The 19713-nt window shown below is 42.1% G+C and overlaps 1 protein-coding gene across 3 annotated transcripts in view; it reads right to left on the bottom strand.

Annotated features, from left to right (window-relative positions):
- Positions 1–348: 348 nt before the first annotated feature.
- The window catches only part of CHN1 (chimerin 1), a 106106-nt gene continuing 86741 nt past the window's right edge, over positions 349–19713 (bottom strand). For all 3 annotated transcript variants that reach the window (XM_081888493.1, XM_081888494.1, XM_081888495.1), the window contains 6 exons: positions 16143–16227; positions 9847–10020; positions 8849–8926; positions 7736–7873; positions 5880–5985; positions 349–1432 (listed from right to left, as the gene is read on the bottom strand). In XM_081888493.1, coding sequence (XP_081744619.1) covers positions 1261–1432; positions 5880–5985; positions 7736–7873; positions 8849–8926; positions 9847–10020; positions 16143–16227 — 753 coding nt within the window. In that variant the 3' untranslated portion in view covers positions 349–1260. The remainder of the gene's footprint in view (positions 1433–5879; positions 5986–7735; positions 7874–8848; positions 8927–9846; positions 10021–16142; positions 16228–19713) is intronic.

The raw sequence follows: 19713 nt of genomic DNA, 5'->3' as shown, positions 1-19713 counted from the left end.
ACAGTCATACCTCGTGTTACATTGGCTTCACTTTGCGGCTTTTCAGGTTATGAACGCGGCAAACCCGGAAGTGTTTACTTCTGGGTTCAGCATGCACGCAGAAGCATTCTGCACGTTTTGGGCATGTGCAGGAGCACTCTATTGCACTTTGCAGTGGCGCTCTACTTACGGACTTTCTGGGGTGCGAATGGCAGCCTGAAACGGATCACGTTCGTAAGGAGAGGTACTACTGCATTTGCACTTGACTGAGAAGTCAAGTAGGACTTGTCAAATAAGTGTGTTTTTGTTTGGGGTGGGGGAATGGGCTGCGTGTCTGTGATACTGGGGCAAAAATGCAGCCAGACTTAGTAAGGTTCCAACGCAAAACTTTAATAAATTAATACGCATGCCCAATAAAAATACAAAATTACCATTTAAAACAACAACAAACCAGTCTTCATTCGTTCAGTTTGCCACCTTTAACTGGATCTGTACAAAAAAAGGCATGACTTAAAAGTGGCAGTCACAACGTAAAAGAAAAATGCACGCCATTGTTAAAACAAATGCTATAGAACCCAGCTAGAAATTAGCGTATTTACTCGAGTCGAATGCACCATCGAATCTAATGCACGCCTCAATTTTTCAGAACCTTGGGGGTGGGGGGAAGGATTTGCTGGCAAATGTGCTATCGAATCTAATGAGCACCTTAAATTTCGCAACATAATTTGGCCAAAAAAGGCACGCATTAGATTTGAGTAAATACGGTATCTTTCAAAGTAGGCTAAGAATGAGGGGTGATGTCAATGAAGAGTCTTGGTTCACTGAAATCTGCTCCCCTCCGTAACTGAAATATCAGAAACCAATTACGGAACGTAGTAAGAAATCCACAACAGATTTATACTGAGAAACATGCTAAAGTACAATCACAGACTATTCCAGAACACAGAAGCTGTGCTGTTCCTGTTGCGTCCTTTGCAGCAGAAGCCTCACAAGAGAGGGTAAAACAAGGAGGAGACCCATTTCAGTTTGAATTTCCTGTACTATGATGAAACCCCCCAGACCTATTTAGTACTGGAAAGTACAATATATGTTCCCAACATTGTCTGAATGATACCACACAAGCCACGATAAACAAGCACCTTTCATACATCAAAAACCTCACAATCAGAATTCCGCTGCAGGCTCCACTTCAAAATATTCCTTCATCATCCCCGGATTCTCTTTTTTCTTTTTCTTTTTTGCAGTTCATTTAAAAACATACATGCACACCCACAAACACTTTCAAAATAAAATATCTTCGTTTTTTATAAGCATCTCCACCACAAGTCTCTGGTAACGGATATCGTTCAGGGCAGCCATCGCATCAAGTTCCGGCGCTCGCATCAGTGTTGGTCCAAAAACAATGCCCAGGTTCTCTGCGTTCATCAGATTCTCCTTTTCGTGGAGCGTCACCCTGAAACAAGGAGGGCTACAGTTAAAACACAAAGCACTAGGAAGACATTATTGGTAGCTGCCAGACTGATCTCACGAACATGGAACCAGAAACACAAACCACATTGACGCTACTAATTAAATGTTTTAACGGTCATAATGTATTTTGCCCTATTGGCAGCTGTATGTCGTCATGGCAGATATTCTCCGCAGTGGCAGAGCAAGCCGATCGGGCGCCTGGGGCAGTGCATGTGCCCTGTGCCTGGGGGCGGGGCAAACAGGGGCAGGATGCTCCATGGGGCCTCCGCAGAGTCTGCCTACCTCCTCCTACTCAGCTGCCCTACAGCTGAGGGGGAGGCAGCAGGCGAACTGTTTGGGGCAGCAGGGAGCCTGCGTGCGCCCAAGCCACCGCGTCACTCCCAGGAGAGACGTGTGGCTTCGGTGCGCTGCGGGCCCTGTGGTGAGTGCTGCCCAGCATTTTGTCACTCCCTCAATGGTGACACCCGGGGCGGCCCGCCCCCACCGCCCCCCTTCCTCCGCCCCTGATTCTTCCCTCTCTATAGTGGTGCCTCAGGTTAAGTACTTAATCCGTTCCAGAGGTCCGTTCTTAACCTGAAACTGTTCTTAACCTGAAGCACCACTTTAGCTAATGGGGCCTCCTGCTGCCGCCGCTGCACGATTTCTGTTCTCATCCTGAAGCAAAGTTCTTAACCTGAAGCACTATTTCTGGGTTAGCGGAGTCTGTAACCTGAAGCGTATGTAACCCAAGGTACCACTGTACTCTATTCCCAGACAGTCTGCCTTATAGTCACTGCTTTACAGAAATCCAGTTGGCAAGACTTGGTGGGACACTTGAGTCCCAACTACACGAACCCTGAGAATTACAGTTTTGCAAAGGAGTTCTCATTCTCCAACGAACTCTTCTCATGAAAACTAGTTTCTTTTGTTAGTACAGTAGGGGGTTCAATTCACATACGGGGCCCAGAGCACCCTGATTGTGTTGATAATTCTGTACTCTTAAGATCTGACCTTACAACAATTACAGCATGTGAAATCTGATGTTAAAAGGGGGTCCTTGTGATTGTAAACAGGGTTAGAAAACCAGATATCTGAGCCAGGCACCAAATGGCTCCTTAAACCCAGGGTTACAGTTACCAAAAACAGAATGCCTCTTTGCCATTTGGGGGCCATATGGCAGGAAAGTTTTGTTTTTTAATGGGACTTTTTGGTTCCTGAAATTCATTTTGATTGTGCAGATAAAATATAATGGATAGAATTCTACAGGATGTGTTGCTAGTATGAAAACAGGCAAGACCCAAGGATCCCCAGGCAGGCAATTCCAGATGGTGGAGACGTCTGGCACCTTCCTGGCACAGTGGTACCTCTGGTTACATACTTAATGAGGTCCGTTCTTACCCTGAAACTGTTCTTAACCTGAAGCACCACTTTAGCTAATGGGGCCTCCCACTGCCACTGTGCTGCCAGAGCACGATTTCTGTTCTCACCCTGAAGCAAAGTTCTTAACCTGAAGCGTATGTAACCCAAGGTACCACTGTACCTGGGCATCTTCACGTGGTTGCAAGTGGCTGGTGGTTAGGTGCAAAATGCTCCTGGTGCTTGGCAAATTTTGAACATGTTGGAAACTACTGCCCTAAAGGACTACTGTGAGACGGATATCCCCTTAGGGGCTCCTTAGAGGAAGGATGAAAGTCTAGAACTGAAAGAGGCCATGTGTTTCTATAGAACCACACACACATCCCTTTTCATGTTATAAACAGTAAAATGGAATAAATATAAGGCACACAAAGCAAACCCTCTAAATGCATTGAATAAACATCTACGATACACAATCTCTGTAGTAAATGACAGGAAAAGGGATTGTCTCCCTCTCTTCGGACTCCGTTTGATGGCGCAGCATGCAAGCGGCTGTCTTGAGAGGCTACAATATGCTTTATGGCAGTTAATTGCCTCTCAGAACAAATTAATATTTGTAAATTAGCTGGTTGAACAGATTAAATTCATATCACAGGATTACAACTCAAAATCCCCATCAAGGGCACACATATATAACTAAATACCCACTGTTGAGAAGTCTGTGAATTATAAATAAAACATCAGCAGCCCCCTCTCCACTGTGTTCATTCTATATTATAGAGTAAAATAAATTTCAGACACCCATCCATGATAGCTAGGAGCTGATAACTGTTTGGCATATTGTTCTGAAGCTGACCAACCTCTACAGTTTCTATTTACAGCGACTCCAAATATAGCCAAGCAGGCTGACCAACTGAATTTGATAACAAGACTTCATTAGCTGTTCCCTCATCGCAACACGTCTTCGTGAGCATGCCTATAAAAAGTTAGATGCTGCTTATGTACCTATACGAAATGGGTGAAATGGGTATGGCTGAGTTATTCTTTCATCTGTGGTAGTCATAAGAAAATTCTGTGTGGAAATTTCTTGGCTATTGCTATAGAAAATAGCTGGTTGGCCTTCACACTAAATAACAAGTTTTTTGGAAGTCTATCAGAAACTACTCTCTGCCTCCTTTCTCGCCTCTTTTGCTGTTTACATTTTTGTGCATTTGACTTTTAAAGAGGATTTTGATTGCAAAATTATACTTGCATGAGTGGAGTATATATTTAGAGAATACTTTTTAAAGAATAAACCACTACAAATCATATCTGAAGTGGCATGTGCACATTTGTCAACGGATCCCATTAATATCTCGCTGAGCTTCTAAAAGAAAATGGCGCTGTTAATAAAAGGGAATGAAAAATCGTTTTGGGTGTGATAGAGGGAAAGTGACCCCCCCTTTTTTGTTACCTTTAAGAGAAAGAGAGGAGAGCAGGCCTTAAATGTGCTTCACGTAGTCTGGATTGCGGCTTTCCTTATCCATAGAAAAGATGTTAATTTTTCCAAATTAAAAAACCAAAGCTTGTGCCAAGAACTAAAACTGGTTGTTCAAAGAACAGGGCACACAATCAAAATATATTAAAAAATTGTCCAGTAGCACCTTAGAGACCAACTAAGTTTGTTCATGGTATAACTTTTCGTGTGCATGCACACTTCTTCAGATACACTGAAACTGAAGTCACCAGACCCTTATATGACTTCTGGTGACTTCTGTTTCAGTGTATCTGAAGAAGTGTGCATGCACACGGAAGCTTATACCATGAACAAACTTAGCTGGTCTCTAAGGTGCTACCTGAATCTAGGGCACACTGTCATTACTGGAATTTTATTGGCTGGGTACAGCAATCCTAAACCCTGGGCTGGGAACACTGGGAGAGCAACTACTGCATCCAAAACTTTGCTGTTCATGCCAGCCAGGGCCGAAGACATGGGGGAGGGGGTTGCTCTTTTTTAATGTTTCAATTACAGACTGGCACACCTGAGTTGGTTCAGCCAGATTTCTACTTTGAAACCGTAGGCCAAGCCATGCTCAATGTGGTAGACAAGAAAAACAGTGCTGGGCATGATGCGATAGTCCATGTAACCGGGAAAGACAAATTAACTACCTGAGGATCCAAAGATTGCATGGACTAACTAAAGGCATGGTTGCTCTGGGATAATCAGAATATTACTTTGCATTGTCTTGATGGCCAGAATGCTATCCTCCCACAGAAAACTATATGATCGAAGAAAGTTCCTCAAAAGAGGGGGAAATAAGATGTCTTTTTGGTGGAAAAAAATGTTTTTGCAAAGGAAAACAAAAACCCAAACCAGAGAGGATTAGGATTACACTCTCAGGGAAGTTTAGATTTTTGAACAGTGGCATGTGGTCAGTGCAATGCCAGCACCATGCTCTAACCAACTGAGCTACCCAAAGGGGACAAATCTCACCTGTTCTTCAGTGGAGGGGAGCAAAAACAAAGAGACATTTTATTGGGTCTCTATTTTCAGAGGAAATGAATGGGGATGAGGGACTGTGCTGTGTGACCTCACAAGGGCTAAGTAATTCCAAAACCAATCTATGATTATTCCTATGAATTCACAAGCAGCCTCATTTGACATGGAAACACATTGTTTCGTAGATAGTTACATGAAGGGGGAAATATGGAATTCACACTTCGTGTTGAGAATTTGCTTATCTGGCCTCAACACATGAATAGGGCACAAAGGGTGACATTCCAATGCTGTCTCATCCACTGCCAGAAGGCATCCACCAACAGAATTGGGAAGGAGGCAATTTTACGGCAATTCTTCCCTCTGCTGCAGCTCCTTTCCTTCTCTAAATCAGCTTTAGATGTTTGGGGGACCCTCCAGTTCCTACATTTTTGGGGGGAGGGACACATGTGACACATGTAGGGAGGAGGAGAACTGCTGAAAATTGCCACTCCCTATTGAGTAATGCCTTCCATCACTGGAGTCCTACCCTTAGGATTTAATGCCTGCAGCAGTTGGCCCAAGAACCAGAGGCAAGAAGCACCCAAGAGAAACTAAGAAGGACCATCCATTTCCATACCTTTTTAAATGCGCCATGAGATACCGTAAGGTTTCACAGTGAGCAGGAGGCAGCAGTTTCAGGGCTTCGTGAAGTATTTCCAGCTGTTCGTCAGGATCCGTGGTTTCTGAAACAAGAAATATCTGATCAAATTGAAGCCAAAATATGTGGGGGTTTCAAGAGTTTGGGTAGTCTTCCCAGATAATTATTTGTTGTTGTTGTTTAGTTGTTTAGTCGCGTCCGACTCTTCGTGACCCCATGGACCAGAGCATGCCAGGCACTTCTGTCTTCCACTGCCTCCCGCAGTTTGGTCAAACTCATGCTGTTAGCTTTGCGAACACTATCCAACCATCTCGTCCTCTGTCGTCCCCTTCTCCTTGTGTCCTCCATCTTTCCCAACATCAGGGTCTTTTCCAGGGAGTCTTCTCTTCTCATGAGGTAGCCAAAGTACTGGAGCCTCAGCTTCACGATCTGTCCTTCCAGTGAGTACTCACTCAGGGCTGATTTCCTTAAGAATGGCTAGGTTTGATCTTCTTGCAGTCCATGGACTCTCAAGAGTCTCCTTCAGCACCATAATTCAAAAGCATCAATTCTTCAACGATCAGCCTTCTTTATGGTCCAGCTTTCACTTCCATACATTGTAATTATTGTAATTAAACAGATGATGAGGAATGGTTTGTGAAGCGGAGAGTTTCTCCTCAGCTCTCAAGTTTTAAATTAGTTTTAACTCATCTAATCAATATTTTACCAAGTGGAGACCAGAGGACGGAGTCCCGATTTTATCTGCCTTGGGAGTCTGTTTTTAATGAATTTAGACTCATTCACGAAGGGAGTATTGCATGACACAGCGTTTTTCAGATATGGGCAGCTAGCCTGTATCATAAACCTTGAACAGCTGCATTTGTCGGTGTAGTAAAGTATTACTGCTGCTATTTACAGTTTGTTCATTTCAGGTAAGAAAACAGATAGGTGCTGTAACACCTTGCACAAATTTGCTTTGGACGGAAACCTCCCCCCCCCCCCCATGGAACCTGTCTTGCCTGAGAAGTTTTAACAATAAAACAACGAACAGGGTGATGATACAATGACTACTGCAGTGTTTCCCAACCTTGTGCCTCCAGCTGTTTTTGAACTACAATTCCCATCATCCCTGACCACTGGTCTTGCTAGCTAGGGATGATGGGAGTTGTAGGCCAAAAACATCTGGAGGCACAAGGTTGGGAAACACTGGACTACTGCAATCGACACAAGATAATATCACCAAGGCAACCATCTGTAAACAAACCAACGTCCACAAGAAAGGCAAAAGTATTTTCTTTCCCAAATTGTTTTTTGCTCTTGTTTAAGATAAAACCTAACAAAAACACTGTCTTGCCTGAAGTTTAGCATCTAGGACAGGAGTCGCTGAAAGGAACTGAATATGAAAGAATCTACCCTACAGTTAGGTTTTCTTATTTCACCTAATATTTCGAACTTATCTCCACGAATGCAAAAAAGAAGACCGAAACAAGTTTAGCAAGTCATTAGACATTTGGTGCTTCTGCGGGGGGTGGGATAAATGAATGTTTACTCTTGCTCCCTTGCATAAAGAAGTGAATGCAATAAAATATTGGAGGAGTGTATGTGTGTGTCCTACCAAGATGTTTCTGATTCTACTTCTGAAAAGGTTGTTGACTTCAACTTGCTCTTAAAGGATGACTGTATAATAAAATGTTACTCTAGCTTAAACACACACAAACACACAATCGCCACAAGTTGCTTGACTCTACAAAAACAAAACCTATGGAGAATCTAGAGATAACAAACAGTAAAAAAAATGTCTAAAGGGGGGGGGGGAGACAAAGTTCACTTGAAAAATAGTATAAACTAAAACTTACTTGCAGAATCTATAAACTTTGGGTAGGCATCGTATGTGATTAGCGGAATTGGCAAATCCCTGAAGTACAGTTTAAGTGCACCTGTGATAATATTGATATCTTCATACGTATTCACAGAGATGTCTGCTTTTTCCCCATCTGTAGGTAAAAACGAGGGAGAAAAGGGGGTGGGGGAGAGGAGAAGCAAACAGTGTAGGAGGGTTATTTTCATACAAAATCGACCATTTGCTGGTGTTCACCTTTTTGCTGTCCTAGCAAGCCTTTTGTAAACAACTCCAGTACTATATTGGCATAGGTTTCAGCCCTAAGTCAAGTACACTTAAACCAGCTTGTTCTTCTTTTCACAAGACGTTATAAATTAAATAATGATTGCTTTACACATTAAACCAGGTCTTTCTTCCTTACCGACAAATTGGTACAGATAGTGAGAATGTTAATTTACGTATACCTCAATTTGCAAGAGCGATTCCTTTACTAAGTGAGATGACAATGGCTGGATAAATCAGCCACAAACACTACCCTGTCCTCTGCTCAGTAATCAAGGCCAATTCACCAGACCTCATACTGTCAACGTATACAATGGCTGGTATGCGAAAACCTTCCTTAGGTACAGTAGATCTGCATCTACTGTTCAACCTATGGTTGATTTGCAGTAGACTGGGAAAGATCCCTAAAACTTGAGTTGTTTAACAGCAGGAGCAATGAAATGACTCCCAGCCCTAAATTTTACTTCTGAAATGAAGGAAGCTTGGGGTACCTAGGAGTGATTGTTTGGTGCGTGGAATGACACCCAGTTGTGGAACTTGACCTAAGAATTATTTTCATGCTAAGATTTCGGAATGGATGGATCTTGATCATAGCTGCACTAAACCATAGAATTGTAGAGTTGTAAAGGAAGCACAGGGGTCATCTACTCCAAACCTTTGCAATGCAAGAATCTTTTGCCCAACCTGGGAATCGAACCAACAACCCTGAGATTAAGAGTCTCATATCACAAGCTTTGCAAGTCCACTCCATTTTAAAAATGGTCTGCTATCTGGGGTGGGTGCTGCGCTTTGGAGTCTTGGCCACTGTGTTGGATGTAAAAGCTAAACATCCAGTAAGCAATATTACCTCGGTCAAAAGCCATTTTGACATCTTCAATTAGGTCACTGAATCCAGATACTCTGTAGAGTCCTTCAGAATTGAGACCTGTAAAAAAAAATAACCACTCAATTAAACTTAGATATTTATCTTTTCTACAGTCACATTTCTTTACTGCTAGTAACGCATAAATCTGAGCTGAGCTTTAAAAGCTACATCTTCCTTTCTGAGCATAAATTTCACCGCCAGCTCTCAATCCTAAATATGTAACACTGTTGTGATCAGCACCCAATAATTTTACACAAACATATTTATGATAATGGTCCCTGGAATGAGGAAGATGTCATCAAATCACAAAGGAATTTGAAAACAAACCACTCACATTAGAATATCCAAGCTTATTTACATATATTTAAACATCCTAAGAGCAACATTCAAGCAAAGAATCATTAGCAGGGGTAGACGTTGAGGAGGAAATGTGTAATTATCAGAGTGCCTAGCTATAAATATATAATTTACCTGTTGTTTTCCACCAGAAATATATTGGGAAGAGCGCATTTGTGCAAGTAGAACAAGAGATCACTCAACAGCAGGCATAAATATTAAAGCATTGGAAAAATATTTTTTGTAACTTGTACCATTAAAGAAACAATAACGGGGAATCAGCAGAGACATTACATTAAAAAAACCACCTAATGCAAAGATAAGCATGAATTGCTCAGGGAAATGGGTATGTATTTGTAAGATGTGTCATGCAAAACAGTTTCAAACTTAAAATTCAGCTAAACCAGATCAATCTAAAGCAGAGTTTTCCAAACTATACGTGTCGGTGACACACGCATCATTCTGCAACACAGCAATTCAGTTTTACTAGCAAACCGGAGGTTAAACTAACCCTTTACCAGCCCCCGGGAGGAGTGTTCGCACGACACACCTACACACTGCAGCCGACATGCTCACACAGTTAGGAAAGATCTGATCTAAAGGAATTATAAGCAAGGCAACAATATAATTTAAAGATGCCTTACCTCTTGATTCAATCTCTCTAATGCACATGTCTACGACCATTGGTCTCTTTGTGAAGTGCGCTTTTACTAGTGTAGTGAGATCACAGCTGTACACTTTTTTGACATGTTTCAGGTCTGGCTTGCAGTCGTTTGGGACCATCTTGGAGCATTGCTTATGAACGTTTAAACCACAATCTGGTGGGGAAAGCATACAAGCAACAACAACAACAAAACGGTTAGCTCAACATTTAGTGCTATGAAACTGTAGCTATGAAATCCTAGAGAGTCTGCTATTTTAAGGATCTCTTAAGTGACTGCATGCAGTACAGGACTTGTACACAGTTTGAAGAATATCATCACCTTGGTTCTACATGTTTATAACAGGTTATCAGCATATACTTCAATATGACTTCATTGCAAGTGATGCTGCAATGAAGTGATGCTACAGAATGAACCTATTCCCCTCTGCAGCCAAAGCACATATTCTTTCATCAAGCTATGCCCATCTTGCGTGTGTACAAAGCGGCCTTGAGTGTTCTGAGTTTAGCAGCAACCCTTTTATATAAACTAATCATCCAAAATTCACTGGCAGTCCCCTTCACAGCTTCTAAAACCACCAGTCCTTTCTATCTTATTTTCAGATTATCCAAATGTTTTCTAGCTTCTCAGGCCACCAAGGCAAAGATTACACTATATGGAATTTCATAAACCGCGAGAAAGCCTAGAAACATGATGAAATAGATTCTCAGATACTGCAAGTTGAAATGTCTCAGATAAGCCGTTCTTCCCTTGCACTCTTCCAGGGCATCAATGGAAAGACAATATTTAAGAACAGAAAATATCGATTCTCGCACTCTCCAGTGAAAGCTGTAATAATGTGCTTTCATTAATGCATGAGCAAACACAAGACCTGTAAGCACTGTATATTAAGATTGCCCCACAAGGACCCACTACAAATATTTGCTGAGAGTACAATAAGCAAAGCTGTCATTTTCTCTTCCACTGCTGATTTGATTTTAGTCAGCCCTAACCTTCTTCTTGCTTCTAATTCACTGGAATATATATAGTTGCTGAATGAGCTTTATAGAAACATCCTCATATGTTAATGCATGGCCATCGTATTTTATCACTGGGGAAGGGTAGGCATTCTGTCACTTTTGAGAACAAATAGAAACGGAAATAATAATAATGTATATGCCCCTCAAAAAGACAACCAGAGAGTTCCTTCAGTTTTATGATCGCCATGAAATCAAAGCAGGATTTGGGGCAAGTGGATGAAATAAGCTTCAGCTAAGTCCCACCTGGGGCTAATTTTGGATCTGTGGAAAGAAAAAAAACAAACAATGTACTTGCACTTGCTCATATTAGCTTCCATTAAGTTGGTTAAAAATGCTGGGGAATCCTCATTTGCTGGTATTGGCAGCCTAGTGGCACACCAAGTATTCTACAGATATTAACTGACCCACAAATAAGAAGAGACAATTGAGGTGATAACCATCGTAAGGAAGACTTTTGAAGGAAAGAATCTATATTAAATTTTTTTCAAAGATGGTGGCAAACCACCAAGGATAGAACTTGCAAGGTCTGTTCAGGGTAGGCAACCCACCCTGCTCTTGCAGAAAAGTACCGTCTTTTATTTCCCAAATGGCCCATCGTTGTGCAAGCATGCTAGGCATGGGTCACTTGCAGCTGCAAACAGTGGACGCATGCTCGCCGCAGGACATCTGGAGAAGGAGCCTGGTATGTTGGAGAAACTAGCCAGCATTCCACTCGCAACCCCCTATTATCTGTTACTAATTTCATTTATAGCCAACCTTTTCTTCAAAGGTTCGAATCCCTGCAACGGGGTGAGCTCCTGTTGTTCGGTCCCTGCTCCTGCAAACCTAGCAGTTTGAAAGGACGTCAAAGTCCAAGTAGATAAATAGGTACCACTCTGGCGGGAAGGTAAACAGCGTTTCCGTGCACTGCTCTGGTTGCGCCAGAAGTGGCAGAGTCATGCTGGCCCCATGACCCGGAAGCTGTACGCCGGCTCCCTCAGCCAATAAAGCAAGATGAGCGCCGCAACCCCAGAGTCGTCCACGACTGGACCTAATGGTCCGGGGTCCCTTTACCTTTATGCTATGATGTGGCTATTTATTGAAGCAAATAGTTTCTTTTAACTGAACAACACTCTCACAAAACAGCCTACAACAAGCCATATCTAAATGAAGGATCCCAATCAATCAATCAATCAATCAATCAATCAATCATGGCACAGTAATAGACCTGCACTCTTAGAAGGCACCATTACCCAAAGGAATCTTGCGTCCCTCTGATACAGAGCATCTCTTCCCTTCATTCATTGCTCCTCTGGAATTAGAGGAGACCATTCACGCCCTTCAGGGGTAAAATGAGCTACCCAGTTTCTAAGGCTTTCATCTCCTCTTTAGGCTAAACCTCCTTCTGAGTCGGTTACAAATATTGTCTTTGAAGCTGCCTTTTGGCCAAGCTCCTTCTTAGCCTTGGCAATGCTGTTTTGCTTGATCTATCCATCACAAGTAAGTGTCAATGCAACAGCAACTGAGATGCAAGCATTTATTTATTCCAGTTGCATCTCACCCATCCTCCAAGATGCTCAGGGCATTGCACTTGGGTTCATCTCCTTTTGACCGCACAACAATTCCTTGAAGCAGAGACATTGTTCAACACTTTAAAAGACTTGGGGATATGCCCATGACACATTTTTTGCATAAACTAATTTATATGAATAGATGCAGGGCTTGGTTGACTTTCAGAGTGGAAAAAAACAAACACTGGGCTTACTCTGAGCTACAGCGTGCCGGCAAGATTTTCTGAGCCCAGTATGGATTGGCCCCTCTGCTCCACCTGAAATCTACTGGCAAGAACTGCTGATTTAGGGACATATTAAAAAGAGAACAATTGTCTCTGGACAAATTAAGATGGAAGGTGGCTGAGGTCTCAGAAACTCCAGCAGGTGCAGAATGCCGCGGCGAGACTCCTTACGGGGTCCTCGCTGTGGGATCACATTCATCCAGTGCTATACCAGCTGCACTGGCTCTGGGTGGAGTAGAGGATCAGGTTTAAGGTGCTGTTTTTAACCTTTAAAGCCCTATACGGCTTAGGACCCTTGCACCTATGGGACTGCCTCTCCTGGTATGCCCCACATAGGACCTTACGGTCCACAAATAATAACATTTTGGAGGTCCTGAGCCTCAAGGAGATTAGACTGGCCTCGACCAGGGTCAAGGCCTTTTCAGCTGTGCCCCCAGCTTGGTGGAACACTCTGTCACAAGAGACCAGGGCCCTGCGGGATTTGACATCTTTCCACAGGGCCTGCAAGACGGAGCTCTTCTGCCAGGCCTTTGTTTCAGTCTGACTCCCCCTCCCCTTTCATAATAACTTGCATGAAAGTGGCCTCCCAATTTTTCTCACATATAAGTTCAGCACAAACAGTTGGGCCTGGTGAGCATTTCAGGTTCCCAACCCTAATCTACTGGTTGCCATCTGACTGGATTTTATTCTGATCCTGATCTGATTTTAGGATGTATTTTAATTGATTGTCTGATTTTATGTTAATGTGTTATACATTTGATGTTAGCCGCTCTGAGCCCCGTTTTGGCAGGGGAGGGCAGGGTATGTATGTATGTATGTATGTATGTATGTATGTATAAATAAATAAATAAATAAATAAATAAATAATTCACGAGCACTCCACTTTGTATCATGTCTAGTCACCCTGGAACAAACTAAAAAAAGAAACCAGTTTACAGAAGGGGAGGGACAAAAGATCTGGGACTTAACACCTAAGACTTGGGGCTCAGCCTCCCCTCTAAAAACACAACTGCTGTGAACTGATTTCCCTATGCCGGGATAGACAACCTAAGGCCTGGGGGCGGACCTTCTCAATCCGGCCTGCGGATGGGTGGGGAATCAGCGTGTTTTTACATGAGTAGAATGTGTGCTTTTATTTAAAATGCATCTCTGGGTTATTTGGGGGGCATAGGAATTCGTTCATTCCCCCCCCCTCAAAATATAGTCCGGTCCACCACATGTTCTGAGGGACGGTGGACCGGTCCACGGCTGAAAAAGGTTGCTAACCCCTGCCCTATGCCACTTGGCTTGATGGCCCAAGGAGAGGGTTTTTAAGTTTGAATAGTACAAGCCCCCAAAGCAAATGCAAAGCTCAAGAAAATTTAAAGGCGATAAGGAAGGAAGTTTGTTCTATGTTTTGTTCAGGGTAAAGCAGGAAGCCACTTTTAATATTCTTCCTCCCACTCAAGGACTTGGGGGGTTGTGTGTGTGTGTGTGTGTGTGTGTGAGAAATCTGGCCCTAAAACATTATTTTAATGTGGATGGCGATGCACAGTGTGTGAAAGAACATTATATAAATGGTAGCCATGCGGGAGGCAAGCCACCCACCTACATGCCAGCTTAGAGAGAAGGGGCAAGCTAGTTGCCATGGTATGTCACGCACTGCTGAAAAGATACTGATTATAAAATTTACTCTGAAGAAAATGGATTGACAAGCTCTCATGCTATAAATTAATCTACGTGCTTACTGGAAAAATCTCCACGTAGCATTCCACACACCCCCTGCCCCCCACCCCATTATTTCTCTCTTTCTGCTGACATGAAACATTGCAAAAGTAATCAGAGTGTGCTCTGTTCATTGGACTTTGCTCAAAAATACGAACAGCTGGACTCAAGAATTTTACACAGTTTTCGCCTTCTTGCTTTATAGCTGACATTGCTTTTACACGACTAATAAGCGCCCATTCCAATTTTGGTGCTCTAAGGGTTGGATCCTGACCACGGAATGCTAACTAGAACCTTGAAGGAGCAACTGTAGGCCTATGCTCTTTCGATGTTGCCCTCCAGCAAGCACCTGTTTCTGAATCTTGATTATATTCTTCGCCCGCCTTGATCTCAGACTAGGTAGCTTCATAGCAACTTCATGTGCAAAAAAATATTTAAAAAATCTGCCTGCCTCTGACAGTTTTCTTTGTACGTTCTGTAATTTAATATTGGCCTATAAACATTTTTTTTTTTTAATGTTGGGCACAACCCAGCCAAAGATGTACATTCTAGGCAAGTCCTACTGATTTCAGTGATAAGAGAAGCGGTATTTAACTCTTTGGTTGAAATCAGAGAGATTTAAAAGTCTTGATTGTGCCCACCATAATAATTTAACATGATTTACTTTAGAATAACAACCTCAACTCAGAATCTGCCACATGTTTTGATATCTACGGCTAGAATTTTATTTTAAATAAGAAATTTAGACTATTTTATTTGCAAGAATTAAAAGAAAACTTTCTGGGCTTCATCTGGTTTAAGACAGCAGTATATATAAAGAACAGTGAGTTTATTTTCACAGCAGGATTCCCTCTGAAGCACCACATGCCTGTGTATACAATCTTAGCATTATTATGCTCCAAGGGGGAAGACACCATTTGGAAGTGCACAGAATGTTTATATATTTTTATTCAAAAAAATACATGCATATGGATTTGTGTTTTAGTGCTTTCACATTCCCCCACCAATATAACTCTCCAAAAACATATATTAATGACATAAAAACAATTTGGCATTTGCGTAACAATCTACACATGCTGTGTATGATCATGTGTGGTGATTGCAATGTTTGTTTGGCTTTTAATGCTATTTTAATTATTGTGAGCTGCTTTGAGCTCAACATTTGCTGTTGGAAAAGTGGAATACAAATATTAAATCAAATCAAATGTGTACTGGACACCCATAAGCTGACCCATTCATTCATATGGCACTAATTTGTGATAGACAGACAACTACCCTAAGAAGTAAATTCAACCGCATATTAAAAGCTTGGGATTTTCCTTGCAACTGTGTGATGTTCACCTATATACATATTTTATTGAAACTGATTTCTTGGACTACATTTTTGTAGCTTAAAGCTAGTTTGCTTTTGCAGAATCTTCACAGCCATTTCTCTCTTGGATGCTATCAACACATAATGATATCCAACTGGAGAAACTCTGACTTTCAGAATTTATAATTTATAGTTTTGTTGCAACTACTGGTGTTTTATGATGATTTTAGCATTGTTTCAGCCTCCATTTTATTGCTTTTTTATGTTAAAAGGCAGAGTGCCAAATTACCAATATACTTTCTGATTAATATAAGAGGCTGATCCAGTTACTTCTCGTGCCAATGGGAGTCATAACATTATTTACAGTTGAAGTCAGTAAAGATTGAGGGAGCGCATTTCATTGTGAAATGCATAACCTACTAAACATTCACAGCGTCAGAAAGAAACAAAAGACCCAAGCAGTTGTTACCTGCGCATTTCACTCCCTGAGCAATGAGGCCCCACATGAAGTTGGCACAATATTCACACCAGTGTGGACCCCTGAAAGTGTGAACCTGAAAAACAAAAGCAGAAGTCAACAGATGAGAGCTGTGATTTGCAAGTACGTTCCCCCCCCCCCAAAAAAGTACACCAACCACACTCCCCTCTCTTTCTGTCTCTGATTATCCTGGCTTCCATGTTGTACCTACTACTACATAGTATGAGATACCAGAAACACAAACTTTTACAGAGACAGATTCAAACTGGAAAAGACTGCTTCAGACTCCACAAGAGATGTTCTTTTCAGCCTCAGGGCAGTTCTGAACAAGGTTGCCCCAAAGGTTTCCCCCTCTGTGTGAAGCTGTAGGCTTGAGGTATAAAGAATCTTTGTGGATGATTGTTAGGGATGCTAGACACACGTTTCAAAAATGAGATACTCTGCCAAGCTGTGATACTTGCTATATGTAGCATACGTATAATACATCCATTTTGTACTTCTGTGGAGCTATGAAGTTTTGGAGAAACATACATATTTTATTCTGCCCAACTCTGAAGCTATGGAGGTGGACAAAGCATCCTTGCCCCCTCTTCCAGCTCCAGACTTGGTGAGAAGCCTGGGACTTGACCAAACAGTGCCAACTAGGCAAACCCTGTGCCCCCTCTTCCTGCTCTACCAAGCGACTCGTCAAAGCTAGAATACTCCCTTCCTCACTTCCCTGAAGCAAAGGGTTGAAATATCAAGTTATCCCCATCCACTCGTTTTTAAAGAAAAAATAATAATAGCCCATCAGATCTGAAAAGGAGCAGGGGACAGAGAGCTTTCCAATCCCTACATGGTGTTGAAAGCCACCAAGATATTCAGATAAATCAACAGAGTCACTCTCCCATTGCTTCCCTCCCAGCAAAGGCTGTCCACACGAAGATGAACAAGGTGTCCTCAGTTTCTAAATGGAAGATGAAACTAGAGTGAGCACCAAGTGTATCGCTAGAAGTCATAGCATATAAATGCATATAGTACAATTGCCAGCCATTTTTCTCCATTTAGCACCACCAGCATTGCATGTGGGATATGAATTGCATGCTCAATCCTTGTCCCATTCATTTTTAATTTTTCTATAGTATCTTTCTGCAATGCCTATTACTCAAGACAGTGTACAGTGGCAAAACAACAACAACAACATAACAGCAGATAATAGCTAGAAGTGCAACCTGAGCATTGGAAAGAAAAAGGCTGGATCGTGGCCTTTAATGATTCTTAGCTATTTCTCCTGGAACAGATTGATCAATTATTAAAAAATTTAATTTAGCTATTCCGAAACTGAAACCCAGCTTTTACAGTTAACAGACTTAAAATCCACACTGGTTAGCAAAATTAATTATTTTCTATGCTAAGAACACTGTGGTGTAGCGCAAAGCCTATCATAACCAAGTCAACATTAGCTCATGTGATTGCAGGAAGATATTAAAGGAGTTGTTGTTTTTAATCATTAGCCTTGAATCTCTTTGTGCATAGGTAAGCTTCTATTTATTTTTACTTGCTGCAGTCCTGAAAAGCTTATAAGCTCACCATCATTCTGAAGAAAAAACTACCTCTTTCTTTAACAATTGTACCAGAACATGAAATCTTAAAATTCCCCCTCTCAACTTCTAGGGAAAGTTAGCCACTGAAGGTGAGAAAAGTAGCCACTTTCTTCTCTATGGTTGTGATTTTTTTCCTCTCCAGCCTCCTCTGACTGTCCTGTGGGAGCCTTCAGAATTCAAAACGGGAAGAACACTCTCCTTTGACAGGCCTGCTTACACAGGTGTTGAATGCAATTTACAGCCAAGTCCTTATATGGAGAACTGGAGATGGTTCCACACCTGGGAAATCAGGCCTTCAGATGAGATGTGATTAAATAACTCTATGGTCTAAGCAATGAAGTCTAGCTTCCTGTTGGCCACTGGCGGATTTAGCAAGTCAAAGGAACCCATAATTCTAGTCATTTCCATCTTTTGTTGGAAACAGCCTTATACCGGTTTAGACTGCTTGCTCCATCTCATCCAGATCTGACTACTCTGATCGGCATCAGCACTTCCATGTCACAGACAAAGGGTCTTTCCCCTCACCTGTTTACCTAATAAATTTTAACTGGGGGATTGAACCTGCTTGCAAAGTCAGCTTCTACCAGTAAGCTATGGCTCTTCTGCTCCAGGATAATATAAAACATGCTGCTTTCTAGTTTAATATTGTGTTTTGTTCTTTGAATTTTCTGTTAGTCGCCCAGAGAACATGTTACTGGGCTGATATATACAGTGGTACCTTGGGTTAAGTACTTAATTCGTTCCGGAGGTCCGTTCTTAACCTGAAACTGTTCTTAACCTGAAGCACCACTTTAGCTAATGGGGACTCCTGCTGCCGCCGCCACACGATTTCTTCCTAAAGCAAAGTTCTTAACCCGAGGTACTATTTCTGGGTGAGCGGAGTATGTAACCTGAAGCGTCTGTAACCTGAAGCGTATGTAACCCGAGGTACCACTGTATAGGAAAATAAATAAAAAGAAACTACCGTTTGCAACTATTATCCAACTACTTAAATTTATTTATTTAGAAGACTGCTTTATAGCTCAAAGGCAGCGCACATCCACACCATAAATTAATGCACATTTAAAGCACATTGTTTCCCCCGAGGACTCCTGGGAACCGTAGTTTGCTAAGGCTGTTGGGTATTGCAGGGTAAACTACAGTTCACAGAATTCTTTGCGGGAAGTCAAGGGCCTTAAATGTGCTTACCAAAGATTCACACAATGAAAATTGCATTCAGATCTGGTACCAGGAATAGAAATAACATTGGGTTGCATCCAACTAGGCAATGAAAGAGAACACATTGAAACCAGAGGGTCTTCTCCATGTATTACTCAATTTGGTCCAAATTGTGTTCCAATGGTGTCAGGATTATTCAGGTGGCATTTCCCACCTGCATCTTTAGTCTTCTCTTGTGTTGCTCTTTGGTCACCACCTCTTAGGAAACTGCCCACGTCTTGGGCAGAGGTTCTCTGAGCAATAGCCTCTGAGGCAAGGAGGTGGGGATGAGCAGCTGGAACCCGCTCATGGCGAAGCAAGTCTTCCCCTGCTGGCAGTTGCCAGGCAACACCACCCCCTGATCTCCTCTGATAAAACCAAAGAAGGAAGAAGGCAGAGGCAGGATGCTAGAATGGCGATTAGACTCCACAATTCTAGTCATCTAGAGGACCAAGTTAAGGGGAGATTAACACATGCAAAAATTCTATATTTCAAGCTAGTGGAGCTTTAGGTGGCCAATCAAAAGCTGCAATCCTGAATATAGGAGTCCATAAATGCAAAATGATGGTCATAACAACATTCTGGGGTGGTTTTCCTCCCAGTTTATAAAGCCACCAAAAAACATGGCCTGTTTTCAACAGCATATTCTACTCCGTATGTGGCAGAGCAGCACTTGAATTCCTGTGGTACTGACTGACATTACAGGATTACTTTCCTTCTCCTTAAAAAAACAACATGTGGCAGACAAAAAATTCCACCCAAGATTTTCCAGGAAGATTCAC

Source organism: Podarcis melisellensis, assembly GCF_964234715.1.
Source record: "Podarcis melisellensis genome assembly, chromosome: 1".
NCBI lineage: Eukaryota > Metazoa > Chordata > Lepidosauria > Squamata > Lacertidae > Podarcis > Podarcis melisellensis.
Note: the sequence above shows the minus strand (reverse complement) of the source record. Positions and strands in the feature narration are given on the sequence as shown.